At 33.5% G+C, this 14866-nt stretch overlaps 1 protein-coding gene across 1 annotated transcript in view; it reads left to right on the top strand.

The window, feature by feature from the left end:
* SLC12A2 (solute carrier family 12 (sodium/potassium/chloride transporter), member 2) overlaps positions 1-14866 on the top strand; it is a 108631-nt gene that overhangs the window by 76664 nt on the left and 17101 nt on the right. Inside the window, exons 13-19 of the mRNA XM_004686680.2 lie at positions 523-630; positions 1626-1749; positions 3241-3342; positions 4908-5063; positions 6206-6305; positions 10445-10556; positions 11977-12117. Coding sequence (XP_004686737.2) covers positions 523-630; positions 1626-1749; positions 3241-3342; positions 4908-5063; positions 6206-6305; positions 10445-10556; positions 11977-12117 — 843 coding nt within the window. The remainder of the gene's footprint in view (positions 1-522; positions 631-1625; positions 1750-3240; positions 3343-4907; positions 5064-6205; positions 6306-10444; positions 10557-11976; positions 12118-14866) is intronic.

A 14866-nucleotide genomic window follows, 5' to 3' on the forward strand; every position in this document is an offset into this window, starting at 1 on the left:
TTGTAATCCCCACGGGTTTCCCATCACCAAGTCACCCATGTGCCATCACCATAATCCCGTGCATTTCCCTCCCCCAACCTTTTTTTGATCCCATTCCCCAATCCACCCCCACAAAATGTCTCTGGTATATGGTGGTTCATTATTTTTGTTATTTTCCACCTGTAGACCCCCACTTCTTATATGCATGCATGTATGCATACATAGTCTTACTTATTAGAGGTATTTTCTGAATTGTGTGAAATAAGCTGTGAGGTTATTATACATGATGTGGGGATGGCACTGTTTTGATCATTGTTGAAAGTGGAATTACCAGGTAATTCAGTATAATCTGCCATAATCTTTGAAATTTACAAAATGTCAGCATTTTCTTCATAAGTTAATGTTTTCTTAAGGTATCATGTATTGGTAAATGTTTCAGAAATTTGTAATGCACATTCTGTAGTGATTATCTCTGTTCTTACAGTAATGATATAGTATTGTTATTTAAAATAATGGTTTTTTTTCCTATTTCTGTTTTTTAAGGTAATGAGCATGGTATCAGGATTTGCACCACTGATTTCTGCAGGTATTTTTTCAGCCACTCTTTCGTCTGCACTAGCATCCCTTGTGAGTGCCCCCAAAATATTTCAGGTAAGTATTTTGACATTAAAGACTTTAAAGTGAAAGTTAAGGTGATATTTTTCATTTGGGGACTGGTTTTATTTTCAAACTATGTTTATTTCTGTCTACCCACATAAAGGTAAATTATACGCATGCACATATTAACACTGGCATGTTTAACTGTATGTGAATATGTACATTTATATAACATTTGTGCTTTAACAGCGGTGAATGTGTAGTCTTTTGAGTTGTCTTGCTAGAGGTAGCGATGAATTTTGCATTTCTTATCACTCTATTGGCATACGTTTTCATGTCTTACCAAGGAAAAGAAGGCAATCCAAGATCATAAATGAGAATTAAAGAACCATCCTTATTAGTATGATGTCAACCATCCTGTTATTTGGATAGCCGATTTGTGGCATACATTGTGTTAGCTACTTAGTTTAGTGATGAGTAGTATAGACATTACCTTCATGAATAAACAAAAGCTAATAATAGGAAATAGTTAATATTTTCTATTACTAAATAAAAAATGAAATTTGATTGTTCTGACTTATTCTCAATGTCTTTGTTGTAGTAGTAAGTATATTAAAATTGTAGGATATATTTCTTGAAAACAACTGTTTTCAGTAATGTTTTATGAAAAGTGGTTTAGTTTTGTAACTAGGATTGTTACCTAATTTAAATCTTGAAGTTAAACTTGGTTTTCTTAAAGTGAGTCATACCTCTGTCATACTTCCTCAAACTTCCAAGTTTCTTTTATTCCTTCTTCATAAAAATTTTAACACTGGCATGGGGAAAATGGTACCAATCTCAGTGGTATTTGAAACCATCTACCTCTCTGATGCTTGAATGTCTGAATCTCCTTTATAGTTTGTAGGTAAATACTTAACGAGTAGCTAAATAAAGGGGAAAGACAGGACCACAAATTAAGATATGCATGTTCTATTCCCAGTTAACTTTTCAATTGTAATCTAATGTGTATGTTTTATTTCCTGTATATTTTATTTTAATGCTTACACTAGGCTCTATGTAAGGACAACATCTACCCAGCTTTCCAGATGTTTGCTAAAGGTTATGGGAAAAATAATGAACCTCTTCGTGGCTACATCTTAACATTCTTAATTGCACTTGGATTCATCTTAATTGGTTAGTTATACAAATGGTGCATTAGTGTAGATTTGGATGCATTTTTGGTGTTTTTCTTCATTTCAGTACTTTGATTTCTTTTACCATTGTATAGTGTTCACAGTACATGTTTTGTTATATCTACACCTATTTCACTGTTTTCAGACAATTAAAATCTGTACTAATTGAAATGAGCTTAGTTTTCTAACTAAGGGTATCTCTATAATTATTTTATATATAAACATCCTTTTAAGAAGGCATTGATCGATTATTTAATTAGATATTGCTCATATTATGCTGTGCTAAACCACCATATAGTAACATTCTTAGTGGATACTTGGAAGTTTGAACTCTTACAACATAAAATTTGTGAAGAGTATTAGCTTCAAACATTTGATTATTGTTATAAACAAAATTTTATTTTGCCTGTTAATTCTTTTTATTTAAGATATATATTTGTATATATGTATTAATATTCATGCATACCAGAACTTTGTATATATGTATTAATATTCATGCATACCAGAACTGGAATACAGGCCAGAGGTGGGGAGAGTGAGAGGATTCACCAGAGACAGAGTGGGGAGCAGAACAGGCAGCTAGATGAAGTACACTGCTGAAGGGAGCAGCAGGTGAGATAGGACAGGTCTGCTGCGCCAGGTAGGTAGCTCCCTGGCCAGGGATCAGACTCATGCTGTAGTAGCTGCTGATAGTTTGATAGTGTTGTGCTTTACTCCTTGTGCCATCAGGGAGGAGCCCTTGCCTATTACTTCTAATCAAATGAAAGTATTTAGTATATACAGCAAATAATAACATTCAATAAATATTTGCTAATATTACTGGCATCATAAAGTCCCCATTATTGCTAGTGGAGATTATTAGGCTTTATCCCCAAAATAGGGTAGTTGCATTAAAAAAAAGGAGTTTAGTGTCTCTATGAATATAAACCCTATTAAATAATAACCTACTTTTTGACAATTTTGTATCTCTGATCACAAGTAAGCAAATAGATGTGACAGCTAAAGAAGACACTGGACTTCTTTTAAAAGCCATCACACCATCAAGTATGAAAATTAATTCTCATGTAATTCTACTTGGTATATATTTGATATATTTACTGTGGAAAGTATATAACAGTTTGACAGTATATAAAAGTTTGCCATCATCAAACAATTTACATTTTAAAAATGAATAAACTTGATTTTCTTATAATATGGATCCACACCAATACTAAATAATGTGTTTTATATGTGTAGTAAAATCATAGATCAATAGGAAAAAAATGTGCCAATTTAGGAAGAATAAGGAATAAAGTGGATTTCAACTGTTAATAAATTTGACTTCTGAAAAGTATAAAGGTCATGTGGCAAAATATAAAGTGATTATTAAATTTGCATGCCGGATATAGGAGCATTCATTAAGCTATTGTCTAAAAACTTGAAATAATGTCATAATTTAAAATTTTAAGCATGTCAAGTATGTCAGTAACTAAATACCTTGTTTCTTTTGCAGCTGAACTGAATGTTATTGCTCCAATTATCTCTAACTTCTTCCTTGCATCATATGCTTTGATCAATTTTTCAGTGTTCCATGCATCACTTGCAAAATCTCCAGGTGATTTTCCATTTTTAAATTTTATGAATGTGTTTCTATGGTTTTGGAGAAAATAACACTTTCACACATTGTAAAAGATGGTATGTGTGGAAGTAGGTCATTAATGCTCAGTGTTCCTTTAAAGTAAAACCAATTAAGTGAATCTTTAAATATTTTTTTATTCTGAAGTTTATTCTTTTTCTTCTCAATATAGCACTAATCTTAAATTCTGACTCACACTTGGAAAGAATTATTTTGCTCTTTTTTCTGTTTTTACTGAACTGATTTCTATGTCAATTCTAAAGATAATATTATGACTCAGGTACCTGTCAAGAAATATTTTTACCACAATGAAATTCTATTGAGTTCCAATGTAAGGAGTAATCTGTCAACCGAAAAAGATACCCCCTGTACTTGTAATATATAGGCTTTTTAATTTTATAAGCCATGACAACAGTTAAAATATTAGGGAAGGAAATGAGTGAACAAAAACACTGTCTTTTAAGGATCTAAAATTTACTCAGTAGAGGAAAGATTATAAAATATGAGAACTTCAGATACGAACATCTCAGCTTCAAATTTTATTTTGGAAATAAATTGTGTATGGCTATAAAAGGGCAACAGAAACATTGTGTTGGAACCCTTTGACTGGCTGCAGTATCAGATACGATACTGCAGTTTTGTAAGATATTGCTGTTGGGTGTAAAGGATACCTGGAATCTTTGTTTTATTTTTTAAAACTGTGGATAAGCAATTATCTCAAAATTAAGTTTAATTTAAAGGACTATAATTTATGCTGAAAAATAGTAATTACGTTGGAACTATGAATGAATATTTAAAATTTTGTCAACATTATTAGTATTAAACATATATTTAACAAAATGGAGAATACCTCTCTATGGCAACTGCTAATTTTCTAACCAGGTAGATGAATTTTTTAATGGTTTACAAGGATATTGTTTAGACTGTTTGGTGTTTTCATGGAATATGGCTATGTGTCAAAAGTAAAACATACTATTGAGGATGCAAGAACTGGGGTACAGGCCGGTGGGATGGGGTGGGGGGAAGATAGTGATGAGAGGATTCACCAGAGACAGAGTGGGCAGCAGAAAAGGCAGATAAACTGAAATAACACTGCCAAGAGGAGCAGCAGGCGGGTCAGAAGAGGTCTGCCACACCGTGTGGGTCACCTCCCTTGCTGGAAATTGACCTCAAAATTTGGAGCACTGCATAATGCCATTTCCACCAAGGAGGGCCCAGAACATTTCTTTTAGAACATATTCTCAAGCTTCTAGTGCTGATTGACACTTTTTTTTTTTTGGCCAAGAGCTTATTGAATACAGAACTATTAATAGTAAGATAGAAGAATGTGAATGTGAGAGTAAACAGCTGTGCCTTCTCTGTGGTCAAAAGAATCAGGAAATTTAAGTTGTGATCTGTAACAGCCTATACTGTTATATATTAGCTTTATACTTAATGTTGAAAGCTTTCTCAGTAGAGCAAACAGTTGTTTTTTGCATGCATATACTATTGTTTTAAGCAGTGAGATGTCTTAGTGAATTTTATTTACTCGTGTATTATTGCAGGATGGCGCCCTGCATTCAAATACTACAACATGTGGATCTCTCTTATCGGAGCAATACTTTGTTGCATAGTGATGTTTGTCATTAACTGGTGGGCTGCATTGCTAACATATGTAATAGTCCTTGGACTGTATATATATGTAACCTATAAAAAACCAGGTCAGTAACCTTTTCTATTTCATATTTCAAACTCAAACATCTTAGAAATTCGTTATTTCTCATACCTAAGCATCAATTGTATTTGTGAAAACACTTTATTTTGAAACACATGTAGTTTCAGTAAAACCATTACTGGGACCTTTTATTTTGTGGAATTCCATTATTACCCATACATTAAATTGAACTAATGTAATCTAATTCTGTGGCACTCAGCTTGCTTTAAATTATTCTTGGAAAGGATTAGATTTGTGGCTCTATTGTAGCTGTGAGCTATAACAAAATTCTAGAAAGATGCAGTGTCCACTAGCTTATTTTCCAGGGACAATTGAACAAACATATTTTAACTGAAAAATGTTAAAGATTAGCTAGAATTTGTTATATTGATAACATATACATACATACACACACACACACTCACACACACATATCCACATAAGATGATGATTCCTATTTTGGTATTGTGGTTGGTCCAGAATATTAAAGTAATACAGAAGAAAGATCCATTGAGGGAAGTTTTTAAAATTTTGGCCCAATAGAATGAATGATGAAAAATTATGGGAGTAATTGAAACATGCTCATCTTAAATGGTGAAAAAGCATTTTATAATCCTGACTTAAGAAAATGAGATTTTGGTGCTTTAGAAATTAAATGAACAACAAAAAATATTGTTTTATGAACAATTATGTCTGATACACCTATTAAGCCTTTAAATATCACTAAACATGTAAGCTCATAAATTGGTATCCAGGCTTTTTAATCAGCAAAGAATAAAATTTGCTATTTTAAATAAACTGTTAACTACTATAGGGCATTTTGGCTATCAGAGATCTGCCTTTTTCCATTTAGACCTGTGGCCATATAAATATTTTCAAATTGCTTTCTATACTTTTTTGAGTTGGATACAGTATGTCTGCATCCCTGTTACCTCCAGTCTTCCCTAACTCTTACTTTTGACTAAATGCAATTGTAGTTCAGATTCGCCATGTTTAATGTTATGTTATGAACATTGGCGTTCCAAGTTGAATAGTGTATTTCACTTTTTAGATATGGAAACATTTATGTCTCATTAGATTTTAATTGGTTGTTAATATTAACATTATGCTGCATAAACATCTGTCTTCTTCACATTTGTCTTCTAACAGATGTGAACTGGGGATCTTCAACACAAGCCCTGACTTACCTGAGTGCATTACAGCACTCAATCCGTCTCTCTGGAGTGGAAGACCATGTGAAAAACTTTAGGTAAGAGAAATGTTTTGTATTCAGTCCAATTTGTTCTTTACTTGTTGCTCAGTAACATTTTCATATGCTAGCATTGCATGTAAAATTCTCTGAAAGCATAAAGTACTATGTTGTTTTCATGTCTGAACTTGTGCAATTTATTCAAAAGCAAGATTGTAGTTTCTTAGTAATTGAAATTACACAAACCTTATAAAATGTCATGGAAATTTTAGGAGTCCTGTATTTTAAAGTTTTCATGTTGGTTTTTTCTTTCTGATTATTGACTTACTGTAAACTAGTATCAGTGACGAAGAGTCACCCCTTTAAAGAATATTTATTATTGTTTCCTTAATAGATGATCACATTTTATCTTGTAAGAGTTTATCAATCATCAATTTTAAAACTTATTTCCTAAAATATTTCTAAATAATTGATGATATTGTTACTAAATCCAGAAATATTCATTTTTTTTTTAAAAAGATTTATTTATTGCATATAGATCTGAGGTACAAGCCAGAGGTGCAGGGGCAGTGAGAGGATTCACCAGAGACAGAGTGGGGAACAGAACAGACAGGTCAAAAATGTACACTGCTGAGAGGTCTGCTTCACCATGTGGGTCACCTCCAGGGCTGAGAATGGACCTCGCACTGAAGCACTGCGAGCTGGGCTTAAACCCATTGACCCACCAGGGAGAGCCCAGAAATATTATTTACCTAATGTAGATTATTAGAAATTATAGATTGTTATTTATACTTAAGATAGGCTTGTCATTTTTTAAAAGTAGGACAGTAGACAATCATTCTCATATTGTTGATTAAACCTGACAATCAACTGGTAACTGCCTTTTTGTCGTCATAAGTAATCACCTCTCACTGACATGTACATAATACAAATAGATTTATCAGTAAATTGAAAGGGAAAGGTTTTTTAAAGAAACTCTGAAGTAATCTCCAAAAAATATCTTCTGTCACAAATTTCCTAATAAGAAAAGTCTTTATATGTTATTTTATTGCTCTTTTTTTGTCTCCCCTACCTCCTCCTATAGGGCAAAGTTCCCAGAAACCACAGGTTTTTAGATGTAAAAGTAGGTAGAAATTGGGAAGAGAAATAGGAATGAGAACCTTGGGAGAAAACCTGGATACAAAATACACAAACCATTCCTTTTTGTAGAAGTTGCATCACAGAACTAAGGATATAGTCACAGTAAATTTGCCATCAGTAAAAACCCATTGCACTGGCTTATTGGAGTATTAAGTATTATTCCAGTATGACTTTAAAGATTTTTATGACAACCACATAATATAAAGTGGGGAGAAACTTAGATTTTTCATGAAATGTAGTACCTGCCTACCCTTCATACTCATTTCTCTCACACAGGCAACCACTTAAATCCATAGCTCATTTATTTAGTATTTGTTTCGTATTTCTTCCTGCACTTTACAATTTTTATTTCAGACATTATCTGTTGATGTTTTTATGTACATGGGACCTTCTCACACATGACCCTTCCTCCAAGCACAATTTGTTATTAGCTTGATTAGATCATGTTTGGTATCTATTTTTGTGATCTTTTTTTAAAACATGAATCAGACACAAACCATATAGTAAATTATGATTTTTTTTCTTTTTTTATTGTTAGAGCTTTGATGCAGAACCAATAATTTTCTTCCATTTTCAGCCAATAGCTTTCCCTTCTCCCTTCTTTTAACTTTTTTATTTATCACAATCTGTCTTCACCAAATTTACTAAAAGCTTTTTTTTTTATTTTGTCCCCTTATACATTCTGTGAAGTGCCTTTGCCATCATTTGCTGCTACTTTATAGTGTTAGATTTAGCCTTGTCTGAAGTGTCTGTTATATCCTTGATCACAGGAGCACTATATTGGTGGATGGGGCTTGTAAATTTAAGCCCTTACTGTGGATTAAGAAAGCATTAAAGAGTTTCTTCTGACCTGATCTGATTTGCCAAGAAAGACTCTTTTAATCTTCCTATTTATATTCCTGAATTCTGATAGCCAAATGAAGGAACTGCTCAGAGATCTCAGATTTCAGCATGTAAATACTGTTTAAAGCTAGCTGCTCTCCTCTTACCTACTGGTATATCTCAACCAGAGATACCCTCAACAGCAAATTAGCCTTTCCCTAACAGATTTGGAGAGGGACAGAAGTAATTGCCCATCACAGTGATGGAATGATCTGACTTTCATTGCTTCTTAACAAAACTTTACACAAGTCCTTATTTTCCTTAACATATGGCCCTGCAATTAACAGAGGCACCTATCAACTCCAGGGCATTTTAGTGTTTTTGAATAAATTCAAATTCAGTGAAATACTTCATTATTCTTTTAGGATTTGTGAAATCATTTTTTCTTTATTTCCTTTCTAGTTTGCAATATTTCAGTGCTATTCTCTCCTGTTCTTGCTATGTTTGTTTCTGTGTCTATAAATACCCCTGTTAACATTATGGAGATTTTTGAAAAAGTTAAGAGTGAAAGCAAATGTTTGTTATTTATCACTACTTAGTGAAAGTCAAATGTAATGTATTTTGTACTAAGTGTTGCTTGGTATGATAAAACTATACCAAGTAATGCCTTTGTGGTATATTTATTACGTGGTAAAGACAGGGACTACTAATTAACTTCTCATAGTAAATGAGCAAGTTAGTGTATAGGTTAAGACTACCATATATAATAAAAAGGCTGAAAAAATAGATACCCATGTTACATGATTATTGTCTAGAGGTAGCTGAATGGTTTATAGATGCAAATTTGCTGCATTTGGTCATTAGGGATGTCATTTTGTATTTTACCATTCTGCCATTCCTTTATGTATCTGTCAGTGTTATCACCACCTCTACCGAACAGTCATGATTTTTTTAAGTTAGCAGTTAGTTAATGTTAGTGTCTGACATTTGGTAGGATGCTTATTTATCCCTACAAGGTTTTGTTTCTGCATTTTTTTCAGCTGAAAGCACTTGAATTTTTAATTAAATATAACTATAAATATGAAAAATTTGTTCACATCAGGAACAAACTGTTGATGCCTCATTGAATAATATACATAAATATATATACTTACGTATTAAGAATAAAGTATATTTGGTCAATATTTAATTAGTATACCTCAATAAGGTATATTTAGTCAGTATACCTCAAGGTATATTTAGTCAATATTTATATGCATAAATATATAAAAAACGAATATATATATATGTAAATATAAATAAAAATATATACACACACAAAGTACTTTGATAAAACTATGAAGTGATGTGTGAGGCACAAAATAAACACCCAACAGACTGGATGGTATAAATATTTAAAAATCTTTATTATTTTAAAATGTAATTGACTACAGAGTCGTGAATATTTCTTAAAACAAAAAATTAGTGATTGGCATTCAAAACATTATAAAAGTAGGGGATGGGAGGGGCTGATTTAAAACCAAATCTCACTGCTATAAGAATAAAATCCCAGAATGTAATGGGGAGGCCAGAAATAGATTCAAGTACGTGCATGTTTTCTAGTGTATGCTAACTATAGCTTAAAATCAGTGGTGAGGCCCTCCCTGGTGGTGCAGCGGGTTAAAGCACTGCACTAAGAAGCTTAGCCACTTCCCACGAGTTCGATCCCCGCCTGCACCAGAGGTTAACCACATGGCATGGCAGACCTCTCCTGACCCGCCCGCTGCTCCCCTCAGCAGTGTACTTCGTGGATCTGCCTGTTCTACTCCCCACTCTGTCCCTGGTGAATCCTCTCACCCTCCGCATCTTTGGCCTGAACCCCAGTTCTGTATGAATAAATAAATAAATCTTTAAAAAAAATCTTTGAAAAGATGGATCATATAGTATGGTGCTAGAAAGAATAGATACAATTGGACAGAGTTATAGCCCTTCCTCATACAGTAACTTACCCAAATAAATTTCAGATAGAGTAAGAGAATGATGACTAAAAATATTTTAAAGAGCTAAATATTTCTGCATTCCTTATGTACCAAGTTTAACTACCTGGTTAATCATCACTTTCTTAAGTGTAAATCCTTTGTTCTGTGTCATGACATTTGCATAAAGACGAATCTAATGTATTTATTCTTAGAGAAACAACTTACAATCATGTCCTTATTAACCAAAAGCCTAAACTGTTCTTTTTAATCATAATGTAGGCCCCAGTGTCTTGTTATGACTGGCGCTCCAAATTCACGCCCAGCTTTACTTCATCTTGTTCATGATTTCACAAAAAATGTTGGTTTGATGATCTGTGGCCATATACATATGGTAAGTATTAGTTTTGTTTCTATATTAAAATAGTTTCCTTGTGCATGTCGTCTATAATTTGTGGATTTTTAAGATCGAAATAATTTGTTAATGTACATAAATCTATCTTGTACTTTTCTTAGGTAGTTACTTTGATACTTTTGCCTTTAAACTGTCTTGACCCTTAATTTTAAAAAGATTTTGAAATATTGACTTATTTTCTTAATTTTAGAGGAGTTGCCATTAGAGGAGTCTTTTGACTAAGAAAAATATACCCAAGTCGCTAAATGAAATTCAGTATTTCCTTATTCTTACTGTTACTTCTATAAAGTCCTGAGAAAACTGGGTATGTTTATTTAGAGGAGAAAAAATAGAAGGTGGAGGTGGTAGATAGTTTATGGTAAATAAGTAGTATGTTCTATGTTAAGATCAATGTTGAATGCTAAATTTCCAAGTTCAAACACCTTTAAATGTCTACTTGTTTTAATCATAAGTCATAAATTATGCAATAAACTTACATTTAAAAGTAGTTTTCTGGTTTTAGCACCTTTGCTATTAAAAATAGTCAACAGATGATGGACACCTGTTCTGCATAAAAGAAAATTGGAGTCTTTGTCAGTTTAGCTTTTTTGTGAAACTGTATCACCTTGTTTTAGTGGTAGAAATGTGTCGTTTATGCCCCATCCCAGCTGCTAGAGTTGTTCTTCTAGCTATAAGGAACAGCATTAAAGCTGTGCATGGGCACCTTTTTAGGAGACTCATGACTGGCCCTAGACGGGACTTGGAATGTTTTCCTTTTTGTCTCTAGGTTGATCAAGTTAAGTTAGAGTATTCAGCACAAGAACTGACGTGCAGAATTTCCCTCCTAAGAATATAAATTGTATTATTTCTTTACTTAATCATACTTTATTAGGGTATACCCAAATTTACCTTTAGACTATTTAATATTTATATCTTTGTATATATTTTACGTATTACAGGGATATAGGTAGAATTTCAAGTTGTACTTCTTACATTATTTTAACTTTAAACGAAAGTATAAAGATTAACACATTTTGACTTTCAGTATTTATGATTTGCTGAGAGTTAAGCATTTGGGACAAACAGACAAAACAAGTTTTAGGGCTTTCTGTAAAATAGAAAGCTCTTTTCTCTGTAGTTTCTTTTCATTTGGATAATTTCCAATTTCTATTATTTATTATCTGTTAGAGATATTTTCTTCTTCCTTCTATTGATTCTTCTTTAACTATTCCATCAACAAACCTATCTTTTTTATAATCTGTACTGGAAAGAATTCAGTGACCTGAGAATGAAATGTTGCATTATATTTTTTCTATCCACAATGTTTATGTACCTTTTTAAGACAGTATAATAGGTGACTTTTATAAATATGGATAGATTATCTTTTGATTAAAGTTGTTACTAATATTATTACTTCCAGGGCCCTCGAAGACAAGCCGTGAAAGAGATGTCCATTGATCAAGCCAAGTATCAACGATGGCTTATTAAAAATAAAATGAAGGGTTTTTATGCCCCAGTACATGCAGATGACTTGAGAGAAGGTGCACAGTATTTGATGCAGGTACATTTGTTAGCCTTTTCAAGATTATATTTATGTATGCCTAACTTATGGAACACCTAATAGGAGTAGGAGTATAAAGGCAGCATGAGAAGGGTAGTTGATCTTTGCTTGTAATGTTTATTTTCTTAAGTGATAGGTACATTATTACATGCTATATTTCTCTTTTGCTTTTCTGTATGGAATATTTAAATAGTTCAGGCAGAATGCTACCCCCAGTCTCGGGTATTTCGTGTGTGTGTGTGTGTGTGTGGAGGATATGAGATGTATGCCAGAGGTGCGAAGGCTGAGAGGATTTACCCAAGATAGAGTGGAGAACAGAACAGCCAGATTTACCGAAATGCACTGCTGAGGGGAGCAGTGGGCAAAACAAGTCAGTTGCGCCACATGTGGGTAGCTGGGGATGGACTTAGGTGGTGATAGTGCTGAAATTTAAGTCCTAGGCCACTAGGGAAGCCCCTCAGTGTTATTTCTAGTGGGAAACATATCAATAACCACTTTATTTAATAAATACTATGAAAGAGATAAAAAAAAATTTAAGCCAGTGATTATTAAACTTTAAGCATACCTGAGAATTAACCTAAATATTTGTTAGAATACAGACTGTTGGAACTTTGCAGTGATTGGTGGTTGGTAGTTTCCATGTGCTGTTGCTGTTGGTCTCTGGTTGAGTCCAGGCTCAACACTTTTCTAACTCCTGTTCTCAGAGCTTTCTGTAGTATAAATTATAGCACTGGTAAGAGTTAGGATCCATCCTCCTAATCACACTCCTTTATCTAATATGTTCACCCCAGGGGAACACTATAACTTGACTAGTTATAAGCCAAGGTTAGGACAGAAGGAAAGAGAGAACAGTGTCACTCCAAGACTGCCCTATAAATCTGGGAAATGCAACCACTTTACAAAAATGCATAGGAGTTTAATTCACTTTATTCTGATGTCCGAGCCAACTGATGATCTAATTAAAATGGTCTTAAAAATATGTGAATTGTTCCTGTAGAACTAATTGCTAAAGTTTTAGTTTTTGGACCTTCCTGGTGGCTTAAGGGTTAGGTCTCAGTGCTACCACTGCACCAGTCAGAGTTTGATCCCTGGCTAGGGAACTAATAACCCACATGGCACAGCAGACCTCTTCTGTTTTCCCTGCTGCTTCCCTTAGCGCAGTGTATTTCAGTAATTCTGCCCGTTTTTCTCCCCTGCTCCCCACTGTCTCTGGTGAATCCTCTCAACCCCCACCTCTGGCCTGTATCTCAGTTCTTCTACACAAAAATACAATCTTTTTAAAAAACTAATAAAACTGTAGTTTTCAATTGTCACCAAGAATATTTCTCTTCCTTTGTACCTTCTGTAAACTTGTTACAGTAAGTGCCAAATCCCTGTATTTCTTATAGTTTTATAATCTTTGCCAGAATTAAGTTTTTATACAATGTTTTGTTTCTACAGTGTCTTAATTTTATAGTATTTCAGAATGCTTCTGTAGATGGTTTTGTTTTACTTTACAACATACTATGAGGTCTCATTTCTCTGTTCCCTCATTTAGTTGCTAATTAAGATCATAAGCATTTATGCATCATTAAACTAGCACTTTAGCTAGCCTTCACAGTAAAACTCAGGATTCGGTTTGCTTTTTTTTTTTTTTTTTGAATATTTATTTATCCTGGCCCGGGTACAGGCCAGAAGTGCAGGAGCAATGAGAGGATTCACCAGAGGTAGAATGAGGAGCAGAACAGCCAGAACGATGAAATACCTATTGAGGGTACAGCAGGCGGGTCACCAGTGGTCTGTCATGCCACATGGGTCACCTCCGGGTCCAGATAATCAAACTCTGGTTGATCAATAACATTTGTAGTAGCTCTTTGGCAGTGAGATAGCACTATTGACTTCATTATTTTGTGTATATGAACTTCAGGACCATTCTTTTTTTTTTTTTTTTGAAGGCAGGAGCTACTTGATTATCAATGCAATTTTAAATTTTGATTTAAAATAGCAAAAACACATTGTCATTAATGAAAATTCACACTTAAGTATATGGCCCTTTAAATCAAGTGGACCTCATTTAGTATTTTTCTTGGTTAACAATAGCCTAGAGTATTCTTGTGTAAAAACTGTCGACTATTTCTGACACTTATCTTTATCAGTCACATTTTGAAGTAAAAGGTTTTTTTGAAAATGTTATGAAATACACGTAGATCAAAATAGCATTGTTAAGTAAGGCTATTTGAAATATAAATTATATCTGTCCTATAGTTTTGTCCTAAATATATAATTGTGTCATGAGATATTAACTAATTAGAATTTAAGGGCAATCAGTAAAAACCGTACATATCAAGGGCCCTTCCTGATGGTGCAATGGGTTAGGACGTAGCACAGCAAGCAAGCAGCTGCTTTAGTGTGAATTTGATCGCAAGCCTGCAGGTGATCCACGTAGCTTGGCAGACTCTCCTGACCCGCTTGTTCTGCTCCCCTTCTGTCTCTGGTGAATACTCTGTCTCTGCACCTCTGGTTTGCACCCCAGTTCTGTATTCAAAAATAAATAAGTAAACTAATCATACCAAAACTAACCTTCTAGAAGTTGGTTCAGATAGTTTTTTTTTCCCCTATGATTTTTTTAAAGTAAAATTTCATGGCAGTACTTAACTAATTTAAATAGATAAATAAAGAAAAAAAATAACAGCAGGAATGTTAAAACTAGAGATGTATGTAATAAATGTCAGATGACTACATTTTGTTAAATCCATTTCAGTTAGGAAAT

This window comes from Condylura cristata, unplaced genomic scaffold (assembly GCF_000260355.1).
Source record: "Condylura cristata isolate star-nosed mole 26May11 unplaced genomic scaffold, ConCri1.0 scaffold00021, whole genome shotgun sequence".
NCBI classification, from domain to species: Eukaryota; Metazoa; Chordata; class Mammalia; order Eulipotyphla; family Talpidae; genus Condylura; species Condylura cristata.